Source organism: Drosophila grimshawi, unplaced genomic scaffold (assembly GCF_018153295.1).
Source record: "Drosophila grimshawi isolate 15287-2541.00 unplaced genomic scaffold, ASM1815329v1 contig_311, whole genome shotgun sequence".
NCBI classification, from domain to species: Eukaryota; Metazoa; Arthropoda; class Insecta; order Diptera; family Drosophilidae; genus Drosophila; species Drosophila grimshawi.
Genome location: NW_025063098.1, coordinates 20,271,208 through 20,295,561, shown reverse-complemented (window position 1 = coordinate 20,295,561; position 24,354 = coordinate 20,271,208). Strand labels below are relative to the sequence as shown.

General features: G+C 37.9%; 1 protein-coding gene and 1 long non-coding RNA gene across 2 annotated transcripts in view; one reads left to right on the top strand and one right to left on the bottom strand.

Moving 5' to 3' along the window:
• Positions 1–24,354, top strand: part of LOC6567240 (ETS-like protein pointed) — a 56,913-nt gene that overhangs the window by 8,165 nt on the left and 24,394 nt on the right. Inside the window, exon 3 of the mRNA XM_032739979.2 lies at positions 1,290–1,386. Coding sequence (XP_032595870.1) covers positions 1,290–1,386 — 97 coding nt within the window. The remainder of the gene's footprint in view (positions 1–1,289; positions 1,387–24,354) is intronic.
• Positions 20,398–21,527, bottom strand: LOC122322487. Its single transcript, XR_006246630.1, has 3 exons — positions 21,338–21,527; positions 20,834–21,253; positions 20,398–20,775 (listed from the first exon to the last, which is right to left on the bottom strand). It is a non-coding gene; the product is annotated as an uncharacterized LOC122322487 (long non-coding RNA).

The following is a 24,354-nucleotide window of genomic DNA, read 5'->3' as shown; positions in this document are numbered from 1 at the left end:
AAGTCGTGTCTTAAGTTTCGGCTTTGTATATATATTTATATATATATATATTTTATTTTTTTTTTGGTTGTGGGGGGGTTGGGGGGGGGGGTCTCAAAGCTAACCACATAACAGAAGCTAAACTTTTTTCAGAGACTGTTGAGACTCTTGAGCGTCGAATCAAATTCCAATTCGAGATTCAAATTGAATTGTCTGCTTGGCGTCAATTGATTACGATATTTATGAAACATTTCGTTTGACTATTTTGACCTCCATTATCATAAACGGCAATAAACGACAGAAACAGCAGCCTCAGACACACATCACAAATAATCCCCCCATCTCCACTGATCATCGTCTTTGTGTGTGTGGCTATGTGTGTGGATGTCAAATGTACAATTTAATTTATTAGAACGCGTTTGCCATGATCAAGCCCATGGGACCGACTCGGCAATTTGGACAACAGTCTCCTCCCTCCTCCTCTCGACAGACAATTGCCGGCAATCTATTCCATGTTGTAGTGTCTACTGTTTTGATTGCGCCCCCGTTTTTTTAGGGGGCCTCACTCAAATTCGCTAACTGGCCAAAAGTGGCCAAGCTCAAAATACTATATTTAAGTCTAACTACCCTAATGCTGCGACCATTTGACATCATTCATTATGTGGGTCAGATCTACTAGGGCATCAGTAATTATCTGATGGCAGCTCAACTTTGCAAAAAACTAAGATTTGAAATCTGAAAAGTTTTTAAAAACATTGGCGTCTCAGCTTTAATAAAGTGTGACCTGAATTTTAATTATTTGTTTATATTTTCAATTTGTATCGCGTGGAAGGAGACCTCATTAAGTATATATATTATAGATCAGCATCTCTACTCGAGTGTCAGTCCGTTTTGTCTGTTTATCTGTATATTTCCAAGAAAATTAGCAGTAGTTTTAATTTTTGATTATTTCCATTTCTTTAGTGCAGTCAGTTAATATGTACTTTGATTGCAGCCAGACGGATCGGATCACTGTCATCTAGCAGCTATTGAAATGATTCTTGTCATTTAGAAAATGGAAATGAATCAGAAAATGAATCGCCCCAATTTTAGAAAATGACCACACCTTTGGCGACAGAAAAAACGAAAGGTTGTCTTCAAGTTTGGAAACACAATCTTCGTTATCTCAGTTGTCTGTCTGTCTAGAGAAGGAATCTTTCAAGACTAATAGACAAAAAGAAAGATGGAGCAAACTGGCTATATTTAGGTGCTGGCAAAAATAAAACAAAAATCAATAACAATAACAATATTTTTCTGCATTTATTTTATAGTCCACAACAAAATATATTAAAGAGGAACCAGTTAGTGACTGCAAGGACTTGCCTGTGTGCAGATTATCGGATATTTCAGATCATGAGGCCTCACTGGGTAAGTGTAAAGCACACAACATTTTTTTTATTAATCTAAGAATCGCTTTTAAATCAAATTTGATTAAACTGGTGACTTCCAATGGGACTCCCAAAATAAAAAAAATAGTTTTTGCCTCGTATTTCCAAATTCCAATGTACCCAATGAGAATGTCGCAGCAGTTAACTCTATTTTGATATGGGAGCTAATGTTGCAGACATTTATAGATAACAAACACATTTCTTGGAAATGGAAATAATTAAATGGCAATATGTTGTGCGAATGCTTCGTCTCTTCTTATACGATTATATATACGAGTCTTGTGCGCTATCTTGGCACACACACACACAGATGAACTTGTGTGTATCTGTGTTGGTATTCATGTGTGTATGTATCTATACTCAAATTGGGAGAGCTTCGCAGAGACTCTGGGTATGCACATATATTAAAAATATTATACACACACTCAGACACCCACACACACACACTCATGCATACACACACACGCGCATCATCAGTCATGTTCAGACTCTTTGGCTTTGTGATTTGTGTTTGCAAGTTTATTATTCGCATTTGCTTTTTGCACGGGCGATAAAAAAAAATACCAAATACAAATTGTTTGCGATAAGATAAGCCACAGACGCACTGCCATATAAAAATTGTGATTGTTGTTCGCTGTTGAAAACAATGCGAACGAAAGATATTGTGGAGGCAATTTGTTGCATAGATCGTATAGATCTAATAAGTGTACATGTATTTAAAATATTATGCATGCATATACATACATAGTTGGTTCGTATTTGTTAAAAGTCACGTCGTTTATTTCCGGTGTCCATTCGGTGGCACAGGCAACACACACACACACACACACAACCAGTCACCGCGCCCCAAAACGCCGGCAAAGTGCCAAGCGAACTTACAGATTCATTCATTCTTTCATTCACTCATTCGCCCCCAAGTCAAGTCATTCAATTCGAACAGCAAAACACTCTCACACACTCGCACACACACATTTGCATTTGGAATACATGAAATAAATATCTTAAATGTGCACTCAGTGTGTGCTCCCTTGCGTTCCTGGTCACCTCAGTGCCTCAGAGTCTCAGTGCCTCCTGCCTGTTGCTGCTGTCAATCAGGCAATACGACCGTCACTCACTCTTTCAACATACCTTACGTATACGTTATGTGACAAAAAGTCGTCGTCGTCGTTCATTTGGCATGTGTCTTCTATACTCTTGTCCACCACTGTGCGCCTGCATGCTGCCACTTATGTCTGATTCTATTGCACACACACACACATATGCATATGTAGTTAAATACTATGTGTTTTTTATGTATTAATGAATTTGGCAGCTTTATGGTAATTTGCATGCATCTCTGCTGTGTGAATGTTGATGAAAATCTCTTAGTTTGAGGTACAATGATGGGAAACTCGTAGAAAGAACAAAGCGTTTTCAACACCCTAAATTATAATAAAAAGAGGCTGTATTAAAGTAAGGTTGACTTAAGCCAGTCTAGTATTAAATCTTATTCTGTTTATTCTGACTGTGATCAGTTTTTAATTTTTTATTGTCTCCCAATTAAATAAATTTCAAAGTTTATTAGTTTCTTATAAAATTTGAAGGGTTTCGTTAGATATTTAATACATATAAATAATATTTATTGAATTCAGCTTAAGGTACTAAATTCGGTTGACACTCAAGCGATATATTTTTGTGAATCGATTCAAAGAGGAATGGTTCGCTTCGAACCGGTTTGCAAAGACTGAATTCTTTAATATTAACACATTTAATGGGTATTATTGTCAATCGTATTTGTTAACAACTTTAAGTCTTTTTCTTATGAGAACATAGATTTGTATCTTACAGATACTTAATGAATTTGTGGGCATGCAAAGTAAAATTTGAACAATGCACTGGCAGTTCGCATTTAATGTTGTTTATAAAAACAAATCACATATTGAGATATTTTTGTCTTCGGACACATACACACACACACACACACACACACACACACACACACACACACACACACACACACACACAACCACATACATGCGACTCGCAGATATACAAAAATATGTGTGCCTTATCGCTGCGTAAAAATCAACAAAAAGTAAAACCAAAACAATTTCAATGTCAACGCGACGCAAACGTACGACAAAAGTCAGTGGCCAACTATACCATACACATTTTGTTGTTGTTTTTGTTGTATGGGCCCCAGTCAAAGTCACAGCAACAGCCCCATGTTCCATTCCCATTCCCATTCGCATTCCCTGTTCCCTGTTCCCTGTTCCCTGTTCCCTGTTCGCTGCTCCTTACTAATCATGTTCGTAGCTGGGCATGAACTTATCTTTTGCCGCTAGAAGATCGGCCATAAAAATGGCAACAAAAAACATGCAAAACGGCGACAACTGCGCAGATGCTGGGCACCCAAATGAAAGGGAACAAAAATAATAATAATAATAAATAGGGGGAAAAGGCAACGGAGCACGTAAATTTACTTTACTTTATATACATACATATGTATATATGTGTGTATATAGGAACGAAAGATACACACAGACATATATATTTATATATGCAGACAAATATACATATAAATGTATCCAGTCTGCCCTTATTAAAATTATTTACATTTGTATATATATATCTATATGTGTATGTTTATACAATGTATATTTATTTGCGCGCCTTTAATCAGCGCATATTAATCATAAACTTTGAAGAAAAGCAAAAAAAAAAGCCGCAAGAGCGACACGAAAAACGTAGAACAAATATAATTTTTTAATATGATATGATTCGTATGAAATTGTTACATGCTCCGCGTGTATTGGTGCAAAGAGAAGCAAACTGAACGGCGGGCAGAGGCCGCGACTGCAGAAGAGAGCGCCACAACTTTCATTCATTTTGGACGCTCGCTCGCTCTCTCACTCGCTCACTGTGACGTTCGTTTCCATTCATTCATGTTACTCTCGCGACGCTCTCGACAAAAACAAGAAAAAAATTAAAAAAAAAAACACGTTCGTTTTCATTCATACTTACGGTGCGAGTAGAAAAGTCTCTGGCTCTGCTGCTGCTGCTGCTGCTTGATCGCCTCGCGGCGTTGAAATGCAGTTGATGAATGGGGAATAGGAAGAGCAACAGCAACAGCAGAAGCAACATTCGCTCGCTTTGACTGGGGGCTAGCTGGCTGCGTTTTTTTCTTTTTTCTTTTTTTTTTGGATGGCCATTGAGGGGAATTTTAGTTGTTTTTGTTATTTTTTCGATTCGCTGCTTTGTTGAAGTTCTCTACTTGTGCTCGCCCTCTCTCTCTTTCTCTTTGTCCGTTTTTCTTTTTCGTTCATAGTGTGTTTGTGTGTGTGTGTGTAGTTTTTGCTTTGGCTCGATGATGCTTGATGCCTGTTTCCTTCCTTTTTTTGCGTGTGCCCCCCAGCACTGTTCCTGCAAACCGGCTTCGTTTTCGTCTTCGTCTTCGGCTTTGGCTTTGGCTTTGACTTTTTCGTCGACGTGGGCGCGTCTCCCAATTCAGCTTGGACTGCTGTTTTGTGTTTGTGTCTTTTGTCTGTATTTATTTTGACTTTAGCTGCCTTTGGCTCCCTGCCTGGCTTTATTTATTCATAATTTGGACTCCCCAACTGCTGCCTAACGCACATTTGTGGACAGCTGCTACGGCTGCTGCTTTCAACCAAATCAAACCAAACCAGTTGCTTGGATTTACTGAGGCTGAGGTTGGGGCTGTTGCTTGTGTTGTGGCTCTCTCAGCACTTGCTCCGTGTTTCTTATTTAAGTTTTGTTTTAATTTAAGTTTTTACCTTTCAAACTTCTTGTTCACAGATTTCTTGCTGTTGTTGTCTTTTTTTTTTGTTTTGTTTTTTCGTGGAACTGCTGCGTTAACAACTTTTTCATTCATTCATTTAAATGTTTGTTGTTGCGGTTGCCACATGAATGTGTGTAGTGTGTATGTATGTGTGCATTTGTGAGAATTGTTGTTGTAGTTGCCTTGCCTGTTTTACACGTACATATTCATGTGTATGTGTGTGTGTATTTGAGTATGTTTGCTTTTTATTACGGCTCGTTCATTCATTCATAAATTCTACTTGAGTTCTTTTGTGTTTTACTGCCCATAGTTATCAATGTATTACACTATAATCTTTCACAATTTTTAAAATCTCGCAACGTTTTGCCATTTGAATAAATGCCATGCATTTTTGTATTGTCCAGTTTTGAAGCATTTCACATTAATTTGCTTAATTGGCTGGCAAAAGAACCAAATTGTTTACTTACCAATTAATTCAGTGAATGTCGCAAAACTAATTCTAAATTTTGCATATTCTATTCCAGCTTAATTGCTCGTGAATTTATTGATAAATCTATACTTAGAACTACACTTCAAATTGTTTAAGCACGTACGTGATCTACAACTGGAATTTTTATTAAAAAATTCGTTATCTAATCACGCTTGGACTGCGACAACTCTCAATTCATTCATAAAATCATAAAAAAAGAAAATATTACCCTAAACGTAGATAAATTTGTTTATTTGGCTTTATGCTGATGTTGTCTTTCTTTCACATTTCGTATTTGTAATCATGAAAACGGAAATGAGTAAATTGATGCATCCCCATAATTTGCGCAGTTTTTACGGCAGCTCCGCAAAGCCCGGGGCATGGCTAATCAGCACGCACCAAGCGGCCGAGAGGTGACAACAGATCGGGGGCGATGTTGTTGCTTCTTTTACACTGACCCAGCACAATGGCAGAATGTCACCGGAGCGTTGAAGGTGCACAGAGATGGGTTGAAAGTTGAGGCCTCCAAATCGAGTATCGGATGTGGTTACATATTAACTGAATATAGATTGTATTTGGGCAAAATGGAAAACTTGTGTAAATGTCGCACGCGTAAGCGTTGCGCACTCCCTCCCTCCCCCTCCTCCAACTTACAGCCCACTCCCGACGAAACCATTGACAAGAAACGACCTTCAAGTTGGTGAACTGGTAACCACGTTCTGACATTTACGCTTATTTCTGATAAGAGTCTTATCAGCACTTCAATATTTTAATGCAAGTACCTGCAAACACCTATCGCCATCAATTTAAAATCGATTGAAGCCAAAAAAACAAGTGCTTTCTCGTTAGCTATTCACTCTGTTCTTTATTAGTTCAATTTTATTTTAAAAATATTCGCACATACCACATACATACTTAAATATATATATAATTATAAATTTCTATTTATTCCGCTGGCAAAATTTCAAGTTAGCATTTAATTTTGTGGTGCGTGTCTTCGCTAGAATCTTTGCTGGTTTAAAGATCAAAGCATACTTTTGGGCCCCACAATGAAAACGAATGCTTATCATATATTGCATACTTTGCAGATGCTACCAAATAACATTTCTAAAGTGACTTGACATAAGAATCAGTTTAAAATGTGTTGATACAAATACAAAAGGAAATTCGCCCATTGTGAAAATGGGTACATTTTGTAATTGATGTATGGCCAGTACGATAGAAATTATTTATTCCATTCAGTTCCAGAAAGAAGAGAAATGTTTTAAAATGTGTACAATATATATTGAATTCAAACATATTAACTATTCAAAATAAAGTTGATAAATTAAGTGTTTAAATATTAAACAATTATTGTGCTTAAGATCATTTGGTGAACTAAAAGTAATCTTAAATTTTAATGGAACGTGTATTTAGTCTCTGAATATATCTATTTTTATATTGAAAAATTATATTATAAATTGATCTACAGCCATTTCCTAAAGAACATGTTGAGCCTGAGCATTGCCTGTATCGTATATTTGCACAAAAGTGTGCTTTGATTGATCGAAATCGGCTGTTCGTCAAGGTTTGATACTACCAGTATTAGTTGTAAGAAATACATTTAAATCCAAAACTATTCATTTTCATTCAATTAAAACGGAAATACCAATCAAAATGTCATTATGATAATCATTTGTATTATCTTTTGATAATTAAAATAATTAATGCCCATCTTGAGCCAAATTCAATTAATCAATCGCACCAAATTTGGTGGCCTATTAAAAGCATATTCCATAAGGCAACCGGAATGCTATTAAAACAACTGTGAAATCTCGTCACAAATATGAATCAATTAGCTTGTGCAGCAAAAGGCAATCATGTCCACATTGGCAAGCGAATATGTATCCAGATGCATGGATGTGCCAATCGCCAATCGTCAATCGCCATAAAAGCAGCAACAACAGATTGCAGATAGAAACTCGTTCTTTGGGGCAGCATCAATTGGCCAAGTGATTATATGCCGGGCGGACGGTCGTCGGGCGCCGTCAGCATGGCCAATTGATAATGCAATGGCCAACGGTCAATTGACAAACGAAAATCGATTTGAAATCGTATGTGGATCATGTGTCTAAGCCGTATAGATGCCGCGTATCTAAATATCAGTCATGAGGAAATATGAGACACCTGCAACACATTCGCATTATGATTGGGAATCGACTGCACAATTTTCCAGTTGCCTGCACGTCAAGCGCGAACATGTCGGTGGCGGAAGGGGAACCTTACAGTTTATAGCTTATAGTTTATAGTTTACCTACCAGGAGCTAATGGACAATTGAAGCGTGTCCGCCTGGGCCCAACGAGTTTGACTAGCGAGCATAGCCCATAAGCCCTTTGGGCCAATTTAACGCTGCTGACCAGCCGTGGCCCTACCCTTTTGCTCATTTCGCTTTAAGCCCAATTGATAATTTAACGCTTCAATTGGCCCAAAAAGAAATTAACTTACGTATGTACCTAATTCTTTGGCCCAGTGCGCCGGCGTCGCATCGTCTGAATTTTTGTTGTTGTTGCCTTTTCCATTATTTTATTGTTCTTATTTGTTTCAGCCTTGTCATAATTTGTAACACATTGTGTGGAGCGATAAAGCAGCCGTGGCAAATGCCTTTTGTTAGTTTTAATTGTCATTGAAATTAAAAGCCATTTCGTCGTGGCACTTTCTTAGGGAAGCTTTCTCAACATTGCATTAGGGCGTTTAAAACTCTAGAGTCGGATATACTTCCGTGCACTTACAGTTCACTTAAGTAAGTTTTCATTATGGGCCAACATACTTCGTCTGCTCACCGATCTTCAAAGCACAATATCTTTGAGATTGTTAGCTAATTTACTTAATATTTATTGCGTATCCCTTTGCACATCTATATTAATCTAATTATCTACAATAGAGTGTGAATAGATTGATAATAACAAATTTTTTGTAAGTCTTGCAAGAATTCTGAACCCTTCTGCAGCCTCCAAATATCATATGGTCATCGAATATTCAATAATTTATTCTTTAGTTCAAATAAAACTCCTAATAATGTCTATTTCAAATCATTATTTTTACCAATTCTCATTTACTGCTTGTTTTACTTTTACTTTGTTGTTGTGGGAACAATTATTTGTTGCCCGCTGTAATTTTGCACAACATTTGAAAATAAATGAAAAGAAATTTTATGCATTTTTGAATTGTTTAACTTTGAAGCATTTTATATAGATTTTCTTAAGTAGTTGGCAGCAAAGATGAATAGCTCTCTTATCAATTAATTCAATTAATTAAGTGAGCGTCGAAAAATTAATTATTGAAATGTTTCAATTGTTCTTAGAAATCTATAAAATATTCCACTATCTAGCCACGGGTGGCCTTTTTTATTTCAAACTCTTATGTTTAGCAATTCTCACTTACTTCATAATACTAAAATATATCTCAATACTGAGATTTTAAGATGTAAGACTTAAATCTGAACAATACTGTATTCCTAACCGCAATTTCAAATTATGATCGAGTATTCATAATACTCACTCAGTCGCTGACACCTCATCGGTTTTTGTCAATCAATCAATCCAGCGTTCAATGAAAATGCCTACAACTACCTGATTTAAATCCTTTATTTTTACCAATGCTCATTTAGTAAAACATATCTAAATACTGAGTTTTTCAGATGAAAGACTTTAATAAATCCTTGATATCGCTCAAAAGTAATTTTCATCATTCACTCCAGTAGTATTTGGCTAATGTAAATGTAATTAACCAATTTGCCTGGCATTCACTTTACGCATTTGGCTCATTGTCGGCTTTGCTGGCGCTTTTGTGTCTATGCCAAGTTAAACTGATTTTCTGTTATATGCTCTAAATGAAAACAATCGATAAATTTTCATGGCAGATTGCAAGTGGCTGCTGTTCCGGGTGATGGCTGCTTTAATTGTTGTTGTTGTTGTTGGCTGTGGATGTGGCTGTGGCTGTTGCTCGTGGAGCAACGAAGCGCCATCGACACAGTGGGTTGCCTTTTGGTTAGCCTTTGATGCTTGGCGCAATTTATCAACGCATTTTATTGAGTGTTTTTGTTGCTCGCCTGCATTTTTAATTGTTGCCGCCTGATGCTGACCATAACACCAGCCGATTGCCGTGAAAATACAGGCAAATCGTAAGGGAGTATTACTCGCTTGTGACTCTGAGCATAAATTTGTATACATTCCATAGTAGATCGGAAGTTAATTTATGCTATCCATGGTGTGTATATACTTGTACTGTACCCACTGGATTCTATTGTATCATTTAGTTTTGTTTATTTGAGCCAAAAGATTTGTTGCTGGGCGCATAAATTAGTTTGTCATTGATCGCATTGGCGTCTTGTTGAAAACCATTTTTTCGGGGGCCCAAGCAATTGTGTCTGTTTCTTTGCCACTTTCATTCTGTTGTTGGCTTGTTTAGGTAGTAGCAAACAGTTCGCTAGCTAGCCACCGGAAAGGTGGTGGTGCAACAAATGCATTGCTTGATGCGAGTTGTGAATCTCAGTGCCTTGTCGAGCTGTGCCAACAAACACTTCAGCACGCAAGCTGCAAAATCTCAACTAGGAGCAGGTGAAACTTGCGTCCAGCTCTGAGCTGGACAGACCACTTTTGTGGCAGCTTACTGGCGGCAAACTGGTCTCTCAGTCTCTCTATTAAAAATAGTCTAATGATCAATGTGCACCACTCCCCTCCACCTCCCCGCCTGGCATATGCAAATGCTGGGCCAAGAGGGAGGGTGCGGAGGCATAAACGCTAAGTTGTGGAATTGAATGCAATGCAACGAAGACGCACAATTCAAGTGCAGCTTCCAGTTTGATATCGGGCTAGGGCAAAACGCCAGGTGTTATGCTGTAGATGCTCCACATAGCACGCCATCCAACTGGACACCAGTTGATAGTCCAGTTGGTGTTGCTGTTGTTGCTGCTGCTGCTGCTGCTGTTGCTATTGCTATTGCCGCGTTCTGTTTGCCTCGCGTGGGCTTATTACGGAACTCAAATTGCATCTTCATGTGGAATTATGTTGTGTGCACTGCAAAATAAGCGATTACAGCTGCCCACTATCAATTTGTTGTACGGAAATTAAACTGATTTCGTTTGGGGCAACTTAGCGCTTAGTGCTGCCTACGTGCTGCCGCAGGCGCCACTCGACTGAAATCTTATTTAAAAACAATTAATAATGCTTTTGTTGTCTCTATGTTTTTTTTTTATTCTCATTTTGTTTTTTGTTTTGTATTTTTTTCCTTATCGGTGCGCGACCGCTCGGCGGTTTTTAAAATGTTTTCCGTCACACTTTTTAAGGCATGATCATCAGCATTGGAGACGGCAACGTCTTCATCTTAATTGTTATCAACTAATGGCCATAGATTTGTCAAATAAACCAAACGGCACCAATTCGAAAACATCGATGTAGCCATAAAGCAAACAAAATGCTTTACTCTTAAAGATACATTTCATTTTGGGTGTCTTAATTTATGCAACGCCGTTTCCAAATGGTTGTAAAATGCCGCCATTGCGACTATAATGGCTAATCGCTTATATTATTGCTTTTTTTAAGTGTGTGAAAGCTATTATTAGCCGATGAGTCGATTAGTGGGATTTACTCAGTTGAATACATTGAAAATGCAAATGCTAAAAAAATTGTCTGGCAGCAAACCACAGATAAAGCAGCACTAGAAAAACACTATTTTCTAAAAACTTTTATATCAAATTTAGACGAAAATTTCTGTGAAGATTCAGTTTTGGAGTGTTGCAAGTCCGAAAAAAATATTTACAATGCACTTGACACATGGAAAGATATTTAATTTATTGCTAACCTCGTGGTGAAGGACATGTGAACCAAAGTCTACATATTATCACGAAAATTTGTGTTGATCGCTGTTGTAAAAGACAAGTTTCAATCAAGCAACAAGTTGTTGATAAAGTGCCTTTGTCACAACTATTAGCTTGACTCCAGTCCAGCTCTGACCGGCCACTAATGAATAATTATTGCTAATTGATGTTGATAAAAATGAATTTATGAATGTGTTATGTGTGGTGTGTGGTGTGTTGAGGTCTCTAATTGATAGAACTACCAATTAAATTGGCCTCATGAATGAATAAACAAGTCGATTTGTAACTTGATTGGCAAACTTGACTGCGAACAGAGGCGGAAGTAGCATTAAAGTTATCCATATATTTATCTATCTGTTCAGTAAACAGTTAGATTTGAAGATGCGGCAGAGAATCACACGATTTGCGACTTAAAAAAGAGATATTCGAGATAGAGAAGGCCTTATCTAAATATTCATTCATAATTTTTGCTGTGTCGCTATTTATACATATATATGTATATATATATTGAAGCTATTATCTACGTATCTATGAAGTACAACGCTCAGTTCACAAACGAAAGATATAAAACGTAACTGCTTATATGCGAGCTTGTATACATATGTATATGTATATATATATATATATACATACATGAAGCATATTTAATTTGAGGCAAACTAGCAATGATTAGGAACATCCGGTTTACTAACCGAAAAACCAACCGAACGACCAACAACCAACGAACGAACAACGAACAACGTAGCATCCACAGTCATTGAACAGTAGCAGCAACGACGACACTCGAGTTGATTCGTTTTTGGTTCTTATGTCTACGACGTCTTCGTCATCATCATCATCATCGTCTTCGTCACCAGAATGATTATGATCATCAATGATGATGGTCGCTGAGTGGGGTGCCACAGCCAGCTGAAGCGCCAGGCATTGCTTGCTTGCAACTTGAACGTAAAGCAGAGATAATAATGTTGTAGCTTTTGTTGTTGTTGTTGTTGCTGTTGCTGTTACAGCTGCTGCTGCTGATGCTGCTGCTGTTGTTCGGTGTGGATGCTGTGAAGTTTCTGTTTGGAGTTGGAATTGTGTGTAATTTGTTTGCCGGCTACTGCTGCGGCTACTGTATTTTAGATGCTTGGCCCTCTGGACAGGCAGGCCAGGCATCTCCACACGATCGCATCGTCCCCGTTGTTGTCGTTGTCGCTGTTGTTGTTGTCGTTGTTGTCGTTGTTTGTTGTAGCCGCTACTTGAAGTAACATCGGCAGCTGATACGCGATCAACATCCCAGTGAGTTTATCTTGCGCTTTTAAAATGCGGCCTGCTTATCCATGGCTCTCGCTTCTCTCATTTGGCAAAGCCGCTTCCTTTCGCTGCCTCATTAAGTTTTAACTTTGTCTATGACTTGAGATTTTTTTTAATTTTCCTTTTGCATATATTTGATTTACCTTGACAATTTATGGTTTCTTGTTTGTTGAACTCTCTGTAAAATTTAAATATGTCTTTCGATGGCTCAAGTAATTTTTATTTTATTTATTTTTATTACTGCTTGCCTCACAACAAATTCAATTGCATTTATTTTTCCTTAGAATCCCAGCAAAATATTTAAACATTTCCCAAGCATAATTTTTGTTTGTTGAATACTCTTTCCATTTTCAGAGCAGCAATTTATTGTTGATTGTAATTTATTTCGCTCGTTAGCAGTTCTTGAGTTAATTTCCACTCCTTTCTCTATAGCATTTTCAAATGTGGAAACAAATACGTAGGTGACTGACCGCGTTTCTAATTTCTAAATGACAATTCAATCCCATGCGCCATTTCCCATTGCATAAATTGCAGTATTAATTGTGATGAAAGAACTTGTGAAAATATTAAAGCGCTCTTCCCGAAACAATTAAAAACCTATTAACACAAATTAAAGTTCTAAGAACTTGCTGCTATTCCAGCACCTTCGCCTACAGATGTATGCAAATGATATTCATCGGTTGAAAATAATAAATTGATAATTAATAACTTTGATGGCTTGTCGATAGCATAGGCAAAGGAAAACTATAAAAAGAGACTAAACCAATCCAAAAACTTGTTTGCCACGGAAACATATCCTGTGTGCATTAACTGTTTTACACATGCTTCGGCAACTTCCGTAGATCGAGGGGGGAGCTGAATGAAAAGCAACGATTTTTCCAGTTTACTTGGCGGTATATATATATATATATATATTTTTTTTTTGCTACTCGTAGCTTTATGGCTGCTTCCTTTACGGTTGCGGATGCTGAAATAGGTTGACTTGGGCTGGTCACTTGTTTGCAGTTTTCCAAAGCTGATTTGAATGCCAGATACAATCCCGAGCAGCAGCTTTCGCATTTCATTTGGCGCTGCGAGCTGTTGCCTGTGAGTGAACAGCACCCCACATCATTTATCGCATGGCACGGCACGGCATTGGTTTAGCTCAATATCGGGCTAAATGATCAGCGTCAGCTTGGAGTGCAGCTCTGAAAAGAAAAAGTTGCATGCGTTTCTTTCGTGCAACTTGGCGTTGTCTATTTTTGCAGTGTGTGTGTGCTGTTGTGTATTTTTTCTCACATTGACCGGATGAGCAGCTGCTGCTGCTGCTGCTGCGGATCAGGTGAGGATGAATATAATAACATAAACCCCAATATCAACAACAGCAACACCAACAACAACTTCTAGCAACAAGCATCGGCAGCCGCAACGGCAGCAATCGAACTGACGAAACCAGTTTCATTGAGAAAACGGAGAATCGCTGGGGGCCCGTGTGGTTGGTTGTTGGTTGGGGCCGGTACTGGGCACTGGATACCGTGTATACCGTGTATACCAGTGACCGAGCCGAGAGAGACCACTACATGAATTAATCACTTCGTTTGCTGCGGACCGATCGAGCAGGCGGGTGGTTGGTACTAACCCAGCGTGTGCGGATGTGTGCGAGTTTCCAGATCACCCGAGCTGTGTGAATGAATTGCTACTGAGCGTTGTGTGTTTTTGAGTGTGTCTGTGTGCGTATGTGTGTATGGAGCGGGGCTCCCTCATGCCGTGCTATGCACATTTTATGAATGAAATGATCGACAGCTGAATTGCGAAATTGTTAAACAACAACAAATCTCGGCAACAGGCCGAAACAACTTGTATTGTTGTTTATGCTGCCTCGGTTGCTGCGGTTGATGCTGCGGTGGCTGCTGCTGCGTCTGCTGCTGGTCCATTGATCCAACAGGTCGAACATTCGACGGCGTCGTCAACGTCAACGTAGCGCCGGTGGAAACATAATTTCTCTTAATTATATTGCCGGCGATCTTGTAGAGTTAATGAGTGTTGTTTAAAATTTTGTTATGCTCATGCCATTTTTTATCGACATCTTTACATATATGTGAATATACATGTATATATATATATATATATATATATATATATATTACATATATGTACATACACATATATATAGAGTGATGGGATATCCTACTCCATCATTGAAGCGGCTCGTTGCTAGCTTTTTGTTTATATGAAATTTTTATTGTTTCACACTGAAATGTTGATTAAATTAACGAACTGATAGATCAGCCCAATTAGATTATCAATCAATTGCGTTACACTTTTCGGTTTCTGCACATTTTGTATGATTTATGTATTCATTGAAATTTATGATGCATTATGATTGAAAATAATTATGTATCAAATTTGTACCTTATGAATACTTCAAATTTTAAATAAATGATTGGTTTTTACAAATATTTGTTGTAGTAGTTGTTGTTTCTTTCATACAGTTCACAGCTGCTTTTTATATGATTTTGAATACTAGAAAATACCTGCATATATCAAATTTCCATTGGGAATAGTTTTTATCGACACTTGATATTAAAAAATATTTACAATTACAATTTTCAAGATTCGAAAATGAAGTAAGGATGTGACTTTGTAATGCATATAAGCAACTCACACCGAAGCACATCCACACTTCCTTTCACAAAGTTTATAGCCGAATTTTGGAACATCTATTTATGCCCATAAACGCCGATGTGTTATGTGTATGTAATCATAATCTCGATGACTGCACTTCAAACAGTTGCCAAAGTGTCTGTTTGATATCAGACACTCGGTTGCTTTCCGTTTGCCAGTTTCTTCACACCTTATGCATACCCGATGCATATGCGGTACTCGTTTCTAGGTCCTCAACTCCCACCCCCGCCCAGTTTACCGGCCCAGACGCACTGCAGCCACAACAAGTGCAATGGCAACAAACATGAAAGTAAATGCTTTGATCTATCGACTGCAATAACACCTCATTGTGCGAGCCCCAACATCCCTACCCGCCCCTATCCACCCCTGAAACCCGCTCAGAACTTACCAATTGTGGTGCGTTTTACCACTCATAATTGTATGTTAAAATGATTTTTGCTTTTAATATGCGGCACAGGAAGGAGCTGGGGTAGCCAATGAACAAAATATAACAAATCGTTTTTCGAAACATAAAAATGCGTTTTTGTTAGCTTTCGATTTTTTGCGCTGTTAGATTTCCGTTTTTCTTTTTGTCGTTTGATGTTTGTACAACTGCTGGAGGAAAATCGTTTGGAAAATAAACAATGCGCTTTTTCGGATGCGACTTAGCATGAATTTATTGTGCACCAATTTACTGGTCAAATATATTGCCACATATTGTTATATATATACGACTATACTAAATATATATAAATTTTTGGTAAATTTTTCCTGAATTTTAGCATAATGTGTACCGTAGTTGGGCATTGTTTGTAAACATGACTAGTTCCGCCGAAGACTGCACGCAAATTCATTGAAACAAAAACGCCGCGCAGTCTGTTTGTGTTCTTTAATGCTGTTGTTGTTCTTGTTGTTATTGTTGTGTTTGCTGTTGTTGTTCTTGTTGTTGTTGCTGAAACAATATACCCATAAAGATGGGCTGTACAAATATGAAAAACAATAATGTGTTGTCTGTGGCGCTTTTGTTTTCTTGTGTTTTCTTCTGCCATTGGAACACACATATTAAAAATGAATTTATTCGCTTTTAGCGAGAACCAAAATCGTACCAAATATTAGACGATTGATCTCAGTTCCGTTCACGTTGCCCCGATTCTCGCTCATTGCCAATGCATTCACGGCACAAAATGTGAGAGTTTTCGTTTGATCATCAATTTTATTACATGATCGGCTTGAGGCTGTGTTGTTGCTCTCGTATACCCTACAGTGATGCTGCCAATGTGCATATATGCATTCAGATTGTGCCCCCTTTTAATCACAATACAAATTCCATTTTCAATTATTCTTCAATTTTACAACAGACACACTTTATATTCAAGACATTTGTAAAATATACTTTTATTAAGTTCCATTTTAGTCTATCGCTCTTAAGAATTTTTCATAGGTTCATTAACCAATTGAAGGGTATCTCAAAGTTGTATCATCGCCAACAAAGTAGTCTCAATTGTTCTTGTTGGGGATTTCCAGTCTCTGTAAACACACACACTTTCACACCGCCTATCTATCGATTGACTTTGGCTTGTCTACATAAATTGTATTTTGTGTTGATCGTTTGCTAAATAAACATTTGTTGTTGCTTTTATTGTATTTGTTATTCCTGTGAGTATTTTGTTCGTTAACATTTGTGCCATTTGTCTTTAATATATGGTAACATACTTCTAATGAACAGAACCCTGTGCTTAAAATATGTAAATTAACTTTGAATATTGTAGTCACATAATGCAGTACAGTCTCAGTTAATAATTGGATGATTATAATTGAATGATTCATTCAGTGATTTATTCAGTTAACTTGGCTTATCTTAAGTTTCACAAACACAGCTTTTTCGGTAAAGCATTTTCTACTCAATGCCAATGTTAAGGCTTCGTAAAATGCATTTCAGCTTTTATATATAAATGCTGATAGCTCTCAGAGAACTTCAACTTTGGAGTTTATTTAACTCCCCCTAAAGATGAAATGCAGCACAAACTTTAATGACTCTGAGCAAATGCAATTAGACATATTATTCGTACCGCCCACCCTTAATTAATTCTCTCTGAATGAGGTACCGACGAACTGACTGTCGGACTGACTGATGAACTGACTAACAACGCACAATTAAAGCTGCGAACGCAATGCGCACGCGCACAGCTCATTCTGTAAGTTTTTGTCAGATTTCCATAGGCTAATTGAATGAAATTAAAATTGAAAGACAACAATTAAAGCAGCAGCTGGCAGACAAGAAGAATGTCGCTTGAAGATTCTCCCCCTCAAAATTGGAGCTAAATGCCTGACCATTGTGATTGTGGTTTAGAGTACACACGACGGGACGACAGGGCGCAGACAGCGCGCTATTTGGACTTGTTTCGATAACAAGAATGATTCACTGATTTACACGTAGTTCTGGGAAATGCTTCTTGCTATCGCTACACTCAGAAAAAGAAAATCACCCTGAATGTTAGAAAATCGCCCTGAAAACTAGAAAGTTTTTCTTGCTCTCGACTGCTACGCTAGAATTTAGTTCAGTTTTAGTCTCTTCAAATTAAATTTCTTGAATGGTATATCTTACGTATTTAAAGATCGAACTAAGCTTAGAGATCTGATTTTCCCTGGGTCCCTGGTTTTCCGATAGGCACGCACAACCTTCCATTTTAGAAATATACTTTCTGAATAATAAGCTGAGTTGCCCTTCAGCCCGATTATTTTCTAAATGTATAATTATGTCCACATTTATTGCATATATGGTAGTTACGACCCTAGGATTATGTTTGGGTTCTTCGCAAAAGTAATGCGGCTACCATTTGGCGGAGTGGGCAGACCTTCAGCGGTTTTATTATCAGCTATCGTTGGGACCGGCTACCGTAACTGCTAACCATTTACTTGGCCAGCTCGAGTGGCTACCTGGTCGGGCGACTAAGCAGTTGGCTGGCGACTCTTTTCAAATTTGTTTCGGACAGCCTTAGTGGGAGTAGCGCAAAAGAAGTTGAGTAAAAAATTAAATGAAATGAAATCAGTGCTTAAAGATTGAGGGGAGACAAGAGCCCCAGCAGCAGCAGCAGCAGCTTGAGAATTTAGCCCAAAAATACCAAAAAAAAAAAGGCACACAAAAAGGGAAACCAAGAAATATTCGTATTCCCACGACTCATGGAGCCAGACGCCAACGCGACGAGTCCTTGATCGAGGCATTGAAATGTACGAGTACCTCGGTAAGTGATAGTTGCTCTCAGATTAAATCGTCTGCATTCGCAATGATTCGCACATTGGCCAGCAAGTCGAGCATACCGCAAACCGGCATGCAGGGTATTCACCTCTTCGACAATTCACTCAGTCTCTTAAAGAGCCCTTTTCTTTTTGGGGGGATTAGCAGGTAAAAGCCGAAAGGCAGCCTCATTGTGTACCGCTCACAGGATCCGCAGAGACGACGAGTGTGTCTTTGTAATTCGAGTCGAACCATTCATTTTTTCGGGTTTTTATTTCATCTTTGCCTAAAACAAATATGAGCATATATATTAAAACACAGATGTATGTAAAATGCTCGCCAAAAAGAATTTCAAGTTCAAGTGCGTGGGAATTTTGAGTTCTGCGAATTTTCATGGTCTGTAGAATATCATAATGGGGATTGATGGTCAATTGTACGTCTATTAATGTATAATATTAAATTGAATTTAAATTTCTTGATACCTTCACAACATTTTCTTATTGAATTAAATATAAAAATAAATCCCTTGAGCATAATTAATTAGTAATGTGTATATAAAAGGACAATTATCACACGGCTCAGGTGCAGCATTTTTCGTTTCTCTGTGGCTGCTACCCTCATCAAAATGGCAATTAATTATATCATTTTTTTGAATGATTGTCTTCTACTCCAAATATTCGAAACGTTCGTATTGGGCTCGATCGTTTTGCACCCTGTTTGCGGGGCACGCACGGGCGATCCTCTCTGAATCTTGCAGCATGCAACATGTGAGAAACAAACACACAATCGCGCACACACACACATATATGCACACTCACACACACACACACACACAGGTTCGCCAAGACGGGCATACACAATTTAAGTGTTGAGTGTGTAATTTTATATTTCCGGTGTAGTAAGTTTCATACGACAACTCAGCTCTTTGCCTGGGCCACATCTTTCACTGGTTTTCTCTGTCTTTTGCTGCTGCTGCTGCTTTTGCTGCTCCTCCTGTTGCTGCTGCTGCTGCTGCTGCACTGTTCTTTGCACTTGCGCGCTGCTTTTGCTGTTTCAGCTGCAAAAGTGCAGCAGCAAGAGCCATCAGCCAACGGCCCACAGCCAACAACAGCAACAACTACAAGTATCTGTCCGGTGGTTTGGCGCTGCTTGTCAGGCAAACGACGTCAGCGTTGTCTCACACAATTCCTGCAATTATTTTTATATCGAAAAAAATAAAAAATAAACCAAGAAACACCCCACCACAGCCACTATCGACTCCAGCCAGAGACAGACACCGAGACAGCCTGTCATGCATACATATTTATTTTTACGCCACTATATGCTTTGTCGTAATTTGGATGCACATTATTTGATTTATTCGCTTTCAATATAATTTTGAAGTTCTTCGTTTTATCCAGAACTGAAGTTGAATGTCTGTTGCTATTGTATTTCTTGTATAACATTAATTAAATTAAACTGCATAAGGCTTTTCGTAGAAATGAAAACGGCAAAAAACACAAATGCTAAACATATTTATATTGTTGCCATATAAAATTATAAATACTCTTTCCTTAAAAAATGTTTATAATTTTTATCAATTTATACTTTATTTTTGTCTTGAAACATTGACAATAGTAGTAATAATAGATAACTTTAATATTTAGATACTTTAATACTGAAGACACTGATATATTTGTATTTGTAAGAGCGTTCAAATAGTCGCCCATACACTTTTCAAATTTATTTTTAATGTTCACAACTTTTCCAAGAACTTGTCACATTTTGCCTCAGTTTGACTTCGTATTTACATAAACTTTTTTATGTCGCCCCATTATTGACATAATTTACGGTTTAAGCATTAAATGCACAACATTCGATTGTCAGCGACTATTCTTGGTTCGACTTATTAAACTAAAAAGCTGTTGCAATCAACTTCAATCGGAGTTGAATCAAATTAGTTGAAAAATCCACAAAGTTGCCTTGTTTAGCCCGAAGCCAAAGTCATTTCTACCTGAAGCTGGATTGCAAAGGACATTGAAGATAAAAAGAAGTAACATTATTTGCAATGTGGGCAGGGTGTAGAAAATAGACGAAGACCGAAGACGTTGCAGTGGCTGTCAAGGGAAATTGAGTTAAGAGTAGCATTTCAATTATATATACGTATAACACTACCTGAATACAGTTTGTAATCGAACTATATTTAAACAATTTAATTCCTATCGAACTCGCACACAGCATGGGAACAGACACAAACTATATTTGCAATTTAATAGAATTAAGCTCTTTGACTTTTGGTTTTCTGTGCAAACAGAAGCCCCAACTTCAGCTTCATCTCCGACCCCATGAAGTTGGTAATGAAATATCTAACGACCGGAAGTCAATAGCAAATACTTAATAATGATGTTGCCTTCTATGAGTTGCGTTGCTTTGTGGTTGGTTGTTTTGTTGTTTGGTTGTTCGCCTTTGGCTGCCATTTGCCGTTGCTAATTTTATCTGGCTGGAATCAAATTGTGAGTAGTTAGTTGCACGCCCTCCAACCTGTCGGGTGGACACCCATTAAAGATGTGCGAGACAATGTTTTAATTGATATGACTGGTTAAAAATTATGGCAGCAAATTAAATAAATATTAGTTGTTACGATAATAAAATAGTTTTGATAGTATATAATATAATTACTTCCACTTATGGTTAGGTTAGGGTACGTTGGGCAGTTTTTAGGGTGAGAAACCCCCATCGACCGATTTGATTCTTATTGGCAGTTTTCCTACTCCGGCAATAAACGCAGATTTGACATTCCATCCATCCTGTAGTTTGAACTGGGTTGTTGCCTTGGTAGGATATCGGAGAGTTCCAATATGTCTGCAAGGAAGTGAGAACCAAGAAGTTTTAGTCTTGGCAATATCAGAAGAAGTGTTCTTATTACATTATTTTTTATCTATATTTCTTTTCCATATATATGTATTGGTTGCGCTTTATTTTGTAAAATATATTTTCTATTGTCTGAACGAAAATACTCTGGTTGCAGGATTTATAGGGTATTTACTGGACATGAATTGATTTCTGATATTTCTCAGGCAATAACCAAAATAAATTTATAAATAACGAATTAAATGATCTTAAACTTTCACATGCTCCATTAAAAGTTTGAAATTAATCTTTTCCTGTTTCTGGGGGATTTTTTGTTTGTATACTTATAGTATGCACATACTTATGTATTTAATTCTCTACAATTTTAATCGAGCTCTCTCTATCTTCAAATTTAGCTGGGTGCAACGTTCAAATGCTAAAAAAAAGGCCAATCACGTTTAATGAGTTCCCAATATGCCGTTATGTTCGATAACGATCATATTTGCGTTATAAAACCGGAAGATAAACTGTTCACACGCGGGCCAAAATACAAACGACTGAAATGCTCCCACATATGTTTATCCATATTCACATTACACATTAATCGAAGAAACGCATACATATATATGTAAATAAATAAATGTACAGACAGTCTCTGGTTACATCTGGATCTCAGATTAAAGTGGAGTTCTTTGCGTGGCCTAATTATAACTATGTTTCGGAAATGTACTCGGAACTGCCCTCGGTAGTATACCGTGTCAGTTGGCCTTATCAACTTGATAAGTTATCGCAAAAAAAAAACCTTACTGAACAATTTTTTGCGAGTGCGCGCATGATTTTCTTTATGGCCACTTTTAAACATATTGCTGCCTCTATGCGCCTTCTTGGAAATTTGATAAGCGGCATAAGCGTAAATTGCGCATTTATATATATACAAAAACAAAAAAATTAAAGATTAGAAGTCAAATGCTGTGAATCACCGAGACCACGATGCCTTTTGCATAAGTAGAGTTTTGTATCGAGATTTTTTAAGCATGGACTACGTGACATTTGTAGTGTAGACCAAACTTAGTAAGTCACTAAAATAATCAAATATCAATTATATTTATTTCTTATATAAATTGCAGCGATGCTCGGATTTTAGCCTCGGTGAGAAAAATAAGTAAATTTGTATTAATAATTTACAGAGTCATTTAAACTCAAGTGCCTCTTAATTATTTTGAGAACTGGTACACTCGAAAATTGAAATTGAAAGCCAGTTTTAGCCATGTCAAGAGTATCCAAAGATTTGCAAATTCTGAATTTCCCGTTTTGGTTTTACTTTAAGTTTCCGTTAGGCCGCAAATTTCAATCATATTCGGATTAAGTCTTCACATTTTCATTGATCGTGCGGCATGTAATGACTTTATTGACCCAGTTCATCGTCAAGAGCAAACAATGAACACCTCATAAGCATAGTTATTTGTGTATGTGTGTGTGTGTGTGAGTGTGAGCTAGTGATCACCAACCGCATCAGATCGCATGCAAGCGAAGGTCCAAGAAGTATCGACTAGGAATGTAGCCTAGTCATTAACACCCAAGTTGTTTGTCGTTTTGGTGTGTGTGGCCCACCAACGGAACTCCATCAAGATTCGTACAGACAAAGCTGGCCGGGGCACATAATGAATTTCAGACACGCACAGACGTTTTGTAATTTCATGTTGTAACTACTTGTGTTTTAAAGAGCTTTTCCCTTTTGGCCAACCAACTGCTGGTCATGTGGCATCGGCATCACACATATCATACATAAACATAAACATGTGCAATGTCAAACATTTGTAGTCACTTGCGATTAGCGACATAGCAATTTGCTTGACACGCAGATGCGCCCACCTCGAAGACGGGCACATTGTATCTGATGCCGATACGATACATTCATCCACATGTATTGTGTAGATAGCTTTTTAAATGCATATTTATGTGTTTGCTGATGTGGCAGGGCTACTTCGACTTCGATTTTGCCGTTTGTCGCCAATCATATGCGGTTTTGGGATAATGATGACCAAATGATCTGAACGACGTCGCGTCGCTGCTTGCGTCGTCGCCGCACGTAATTTCAATTCATTCATAGAGTCGCAGAAAGTCGACGCCGCATTCATCGTTCGGTTGTTTCATTCATAAATTTACCTGGTCGCGTTGTCATAATAGCTTTATCTGTTGGCCTTTGCCGTTTTTATCTGACGTTTCTAAATTCTCGCGCACTCACAGATACACACATACATATGTACGTATATAGCACTTATAATTTGTACGCGAGTCTCTGCGCTTTGGTCTTCGTCTTGGCTCTTGGCTCTCCTGCTTTATCACATTCACATACACCACGGGACTTGTTGTGTTCGTTCGATAGCGATACGAATGCGAAGCAAAGCGAACGGAAGCAGCGGAAGTGGCGACGCCGACGTCGATCATTGTTGTTTCTGCTGCTGCTGTTGTTGTTGTTGTTATATATATAGTTTTGATGTAAAGAAAACGAGCCGACGACGAATCGCTTCTTCTTCTTCTTCGTCGTTGTCTTCTCCTTCTCCTTCTACAACTTCTTGCTGCTGTCTCATTGTCTGTTGCTGGAGTTTTCGAGAGAGAATGCGCGTGTAAGGCAACATAAGAAATTCATTCATAAATACGCTGCTGTTGTTTTTGTTGTTGTTTGCCTGCTGCACACAAGAAGGAAACTTGAGTAGATTTGCCATATGTGAGTTACACAGGCATTAATACGTTCCTTTTTTCTTTCGTAAAAAAAAATTGTTGCTGCTACTTTATAGCCGTTGGTCACTTGATCTTGATTATTCAACTTGTTGTTGCAAGTTATT